Raw genomic sequence first — 6,129 nt, 5'->3', positions numbered from 1 at the left:
TTTGGTTTACTTGATTTGCAATTAGCTCTCTATGATATCACAAGTGAACCTAAGGAGGTATATATGTTAAAAATTAATTTAGTCTCAATAGTCGAATTACATGCCAGAGTCAATAAAATTGTGACACGTGTCTTATTTAATTAAGTCATTATCATACTAACAAAATTAGTTAAATCAATGGACTAATTTTTTTTTTTGTTTTTTTTAATACCACATGGAACTAATTGTAAATAAGATAAATTTAAATTCCACAACTAGATAAAGATAACCCTTTCCTTATTCAATTAGGAAAAAAAAAACATAACCCAACTTCTCAAAATAATATCCAATCAGAATAATATTAAAAATATTTTTCAAAAAAATAGGATTAAGTGGATTTATCCGAAATTGATTTTCAAGAAAACAAAAAAAAAAAAAACTAGAGCCGTATGCTAATCTAGTCGGTGGTTTATGTTAAACCGACTTAAGGTAGCTATATATACAAGCGACTCTGCTCACATCAAATTTGTCCACAGCTCACATCAAATTTCTTCTTTGCTCCCAAATTTCTTGATCAATGGATGCGATCCAATGGTTCAAGATTAAATTTCTTGGGAGAGGATCGTATGGTACGGTCCACCTAGCAAAGTCCAGAAACAGGTATGGTTCTTCTTGGTTAATGGCAGTGAAGTCTGCGCCTATTGAGCGCTCTTCTTCGCTGATGAAGGAGGCGCAGATTCTCCAAGAATTCGTCAATTGTCCTCAAGTTGTTCGTGGGTTGGGGTTTGATGTCACCCTTGAAGGCGGCTTATGGTTCTACAATTTATTTCTAGAGTATGCACCGGGAGGCACTCTTCATGATTTAATCCGAAGGAGTGGAGGAAAGTTGGATGAACGTGACGTTATAAAATTTACTCGAATGATACTCAAAGGCCTTCGTTGCATCCACGAAAAGGGTTACGTTCATTGCGATCTCAAGCCAGAGAACATTCTTGTTTTCCCTTCTCCAGACGGCCGTGGAAGCAGCGTCAAGATCACCGACTTTGGGCTGTCCAAGATTCCCGGAGATTTAAACGAGCTCGTGACAAAAAGGTACGAGTTCCGTGGAACACCGCTTTACATGCCCCCAGAATGTTTTCTAGTCGGTGAAATCAAAGGTAGTTTGGATATATGGTCTCTCGGTTGCGTCGTGGTTGAGATGATTACCGGAAAGCGAGTGTGGGATTGGACAGGCGGCGTGGGTGGTTTGACGGCTCAACTTATTACGGAGGCGCCCAAAATACCTGAAACCATGTCCGAGATTGGGAAGGATTTCTTGCGGAAGTGTTTTACAAGGGACTCAAGTGACAGGTGGACCGCAGAGATGCTACTGCGTCATCCGTTTATCCTTGAGACTGATCAAGGTCCGCCGCCATCTACAAGAGCTGGCCTTGGTTTTTCTGTACCATCAAAGAACCTGCCTCCTCTTCCTCATGGGTTTTCTTCCAGAAGAATCCTTGCATAACTGCGATCTAGATTGACTTATCAGTGTGTTCTTTACTGTTGTACCACCTTGAATATTTTTTGATCTTTTAGAATAATGATCAAATCATTCCTTGTAATTTCTTATTATAAATGAAGTTGAAGTTTTCTTTATTCAGATTACTGTTTTCTTGTAGAAATTCTATTCATTTGTATTTCTCTGCTTCAGTGAAATTAATAACTTGTTCATCCAATTAAGAAAATATATATCATATGAAATTAATAACTTGCATGCATGCATGGTCTTTGGTTTCATATGACCTTCTCTGTTTCAATGGCTTGCGTTGAACAAGTGGAAAAAAACAGAACAAGCCAATTAAAATGAAACTCAATAAATTAACCACCTTAAAAACCCACCTTGTTAAAAATTGAATAATCATAGGTTGCATTTGCATCAGCCTTTGGCGATCAAGTTATTGCACTCCTTCAATATTGGTTAGACGTACAATGACACATCTCCTCTGTTGCTTTTGGTTCTCTCTAAATTAACCTTAATTAGCACAGGAAATTACAATGAGGTTAATTTCATGGCAGGGACCAATCTAAATGCAAGCATACCACATTGTGTGTCTTGTTTGCAAAATTGCAATTCCCCTGCCCACAGAGGATGAGAGAGCAGGGAAATTGTAGAAAAAAATTGGGAGAGAGGGCGCCATGAAATTGATTCAATGCCACACCCACATTTGTTCTCCTTTAATTTTCCTCATTGAAAAGGGGGAAGGCCGGAAGGGAAAAGCTAGCTCTTGTTCTGCTTTTCTCACTAGGCATGGGCCATATGCAATTGGTGCACAGGATCCTTGAAGAGCCCAAAGGCTGATGCATGTCCATGACACACCTTCTAGGCTGCTATGGAGCTGTTTTTTATTTTTTGATGAACACCTAACAGAAGGCCCTGAACCCACTTCAAGGCTCGTGGCTTGGGCTCAAGGGCTTTATGGGTCAGCTGGCCAGCAAGAATTAGGTCCATTTGTGACCATCAACATTGTTTTCACAACTGGGAAGTTTTTTTTTTTTTTTTTTTTTTTTGAAAGGCACAACTGCGAAGTTCAATGCAGCCAACCTTGCCATCTTTGGCAGAAATGCAGCTTGGCAACCGCCAAGTGAGATGCCAATCATTGGTGGGATTGACTATCCTTTCCAGATCGGGATATGGGTAACTAGCAATTTGCTGCTTGGATTACTAAGATATGTATGTGAGAAAATTTTTGAGGCGTACTGACCCCAACCAGTGGGCGGGTTGCTTAAAACTTGTTCAAGCAAGTAGATCCTAGAAAGACTTTTTTTGTTTGTAGCCAAAATTGCTAGCAAATTCAAATAACAAAATTGTATTCTTCGTCATTTTGACTTTAAGATCTCAATTTTCAATTTGATATATTTGAGACATAGAAATTGAGTATATTCTAAATTCAATACCTTTGTCAGCTTTTCTCCAAATAAATAACATAAATGAAATGAAAATACAATTATTCGCCATGATAAACAAAATTAAAAACAAAGAATCAAAAAATAAAAAAAACTATGGGTGACATGACCAATGATGGCTAGGTCATCTCCCAATTACTCACAGGAGTAAGAGTTCTGAAGTTTTCAAGCTTCTTTTTGGTTTTGCAGTCTCCCCCAGGTTTTCGACAGGGAAAGGTGGTGAATCGGTTGAGCACATTGTGGAGATCCCTTCTGTTTACAAGTGGGAGATGATGAACAGGGCTCTTCAAGCTGCTGCTAGAGGAGGAAATTTGAAGGTCTTACAGGACCTTCTTTCTGATTGCTCTGATATTTTGGCTTACAGAGATATTCAGGGCTCAACTATCCTACATGCAGAAGCTGGCAAAGGGCAGATTGAGGTGAGACTCTTTGCTACTATGTGCTCCTGCAACCACTTCCTTTTTGCTCTTGTGCACCAGTTTTTTGTTGTTGACTAAATCATTCATCTGTTGGTACTTTACTACTGTCCGTATAGAAGCTTATTTCCATTTTTCCACTAAAACAATAACGTGGGTGGTTAAAAAACGCATCATGATTTCTAATGCAAAATCCTTTCATTTATTTATCTTGCTTTGAGTGATTCAGTCACCTTAAATTGCTGATTGTTCCTTTACCATACCTACTTAATGATGATATGTGATCATGGAAGTGAAGCTTGAGCAACAGGATACGAAATGCTTGAAATAATCACAGAAACTTTTGAACCCTTTCTAGGACCTAGAAGCCCACCAGGAAGTAGCTTCAAACTCTCAATTATCAGCCTTATTGAAATCCAAACCACCTCTCTCCTTTCCCAGGCTTATGCTCATCCAAATATTGTAAATGCAGTAGGTCACCAATCATGTACCTATGAATTGCTAAGAAGTTTAATCCCTTGTCGTCTCTTGAATGCTATAAATGTTGGCTTTCGCCTTTTAGTGGCTCAGCGGATGCCCCTTCTATTGGATAAGAAAGGCTGCATGCACTAATCAGTTAACCTGAACAAAAATAGGTATTGTATCAATAGCATGTATAAACTCTTCTGCATGCACTATTTCATCTTAAAGTTCATTTCTCCTCCATAGAGTTGTGTCCCAGGTTGAAAATGAATCAGATAAGAGTAAACATGCAAACATAGATATTTCTTATAAAAAGGCTCTTCCCAAAATCCTGCTTTCCAACTCTTAGATTTGAGTTTACCACACAAAGTAGATGGCGGCAGATGCATATTAAGTTTGCTTGCGGTATGAAATAAATTCAATAATTCTAAACCTTTATCGATATCTGCAAAGCTCTGATTTAAACTAAAAATATTGGCCCACATGAGGTTTCCCCTTACATGGTGCACCTGTAGGAAAAACGTTTCTTTGTTTTCCCTCTCTCTCTCTCTGTCTCTCAAATTCAACTATTGCAACGCTCTCATCATTTCACTTCAAAAAATATAATCTTGCTATCTTGTTATTAATGCAGGTAGTTAAGTATCTAATAGCATCCTTTGATATTATCAATGCCACTGACCATCAGGGCAATACAGCATTGCATCTGGCTGCTGACAGGGGCCAATTATCTGCAGCTGAAGCTCTAATATCTGCATCTCCTTCATCCATCTCTCTGAAAAACTGTTCAGGAGAAACTTTTCTCCCTAAGGCTGTGTCTGGTTTCTAGACGCTATTTCCGGAGGCTAGACCGACAAATTGAGCTTATGAAGCAGTTGGTATGTGGGAACCTTTTCACCATGAAAGATGTCATCAATGCCAAAACTAATGATGGAAGGACTGCTCTTCACATGGCCATCATCGGAAACGTTCACCCTGACCTTGTGAAACTTATGATGACCGCTCGATCAATCAATGTGAATGTCCATGATGTAGATGGCCTGACGCCACTTGATTACCTTAGGCAACAGCCACATTCTGCGTCATCAGATATACTAATTCGACAGTTGATTTCAGCAGGAGGAATATTTAGCAGTCAGGATTATACTGTAAGAAGAGCAATTGCTTCCCGCATAAAAATGCAAGGTAATGGTAGCAGTCCTGGAACTTCGTTCAGAATCTGTGACACAGAAATATTCTTGTATACAGCCTACAGGCATTGAGAATGCCTCAGATGCAATTGCTGAACAGGGTAGTGCAGGAATGAGTTCATCGTCGATAGAGTTAAGTCCACACGATTCAACCAATGAGCACAACAGCTCACTAACTAACAAGAAACCAGATTCTGTGAATACTACAGGACAACGACTGAAATCTGTCCTTCTATGGCCCCAGACGAAAACAAAGAAACCTAAGGTGTTCAAAAAATCTATCAATGAGGAGGGTTCAGGGAATCATACAAGAAATGCAACAGTTCAGATGATACTCCAACCCCACTTAGACTAAGATTTTTGAAGCCTTCATCACTTCCTAACAACAAACAGACACTTTCTGTGAGGAGTAATCAATCGAGTCCATCTGCCAAGAAAAGATTTGCTTTAGGGCTAGTGCATGGTGTTGTACAGGCCATGCCGCATATTTCCGTGCCACGCCGAGCTCGTTCAAGTTCATTCCCAAAATCATCACTTTCTTCACCTAATTCGTTGGATAAACAAAAAGGTGTTCTTGTTGAAGATGATGTGGCAGGACCATCTTGCTCAAATCAACTATTTACTGATGGAACACCAAATTCGATTAAACAAAGCTCCACTAGTAAGAGTTTGAGGAGCCAGTATTTCTGTTGTGGTACAGCAGGCGTATCTGTGAAAGCCCCAGCAAGCACGCAGTTGCAACAGCAATGCCAGATTTATAAGTGTCCCGTTGTTTCAGTGGCTTGATTCACTTGAAGAGAAGACTTGGGTATGGTGATGCAGGCCTCAAACGGCAGAAAATAATTATTTGTCATGAAACCATGCCAAAAAAAAAAAAAAAAAAAAAAGGCACTAACTTGATTTGCAATTAGCTCCCTATGATAACACGAAATATTTTCAAGGACCCAACTGGGACTTAACCAGGACCCGCCCAAGACCTAGCCAGGACCCGCCTAGGACCCAACTGGGACCTACCCTGTACTTGACTGGAATTCCGCCGGGACTTGACCAGGATCCACTCGGGACCTGACCGGGACTTGCCCGAGATACGCCTAGGACCTGACTGGGACTTGATCGGGACCCGTCCGGGACTTGCCCGGGAC

The 6,129-nt window shown here is 40.1% G+C and overlaps 1 protein-coding gene and 1 pseudogene across 1 annotated transcript; both read left to right on the top strand.

Moving 5' to 3' along the window:
* The first annotated feature begins 556 nt into the window (after nt 1–556).
* LOC132163149 (mitogen-activated protein kinase kinase kinase 20-like) lies at nt 557–1,483 on the top strand. The gene has a single exon (XM_059573339.1). It carries the CDS (start codon nt 557–559, stop codon nt 1,481–1,483), a length of 927 nt encoding a protein of 308 aa, XP_059429322.1.
* A 2,859-nt stretch (nt 1,484–4,342) lies between these two features.
* Nucleotides 4,343–5,773, top strand: LOC132163148 (uncharacterized; annotated as a pseudogene).
* The last annotated feature ends 356 nt before the right edge of the window (nt 5,774–6,129 follow it).

The sequence above is a fragment of the Corylus avellana genome, chromosome ca10 (genome assembly GCF_901000735.1).
Source record: "Corylus avellana chromosome ca10, CavTom2PMs-1.0".
NCBI classification, from domain to species: Eukaryota; Viridiplantae; Streptophyta; class Magnoliopsida; order Fagales; family Betulaceae; genus Corylus; species Corylus avellana.
This window is presented reverse-complemented; position numbering and strand designations above follow the sequence as displayed.

Bases quoted from the DNA above. Each gene is read 5' to 3' on its own strand.
- LOC132163149 (XM_059573339.1), top strand. From the start codon at position 557: ATGGATGCGATCCAATGGTTCAAGATTAAATTTCTTGGGAGAGGATCG.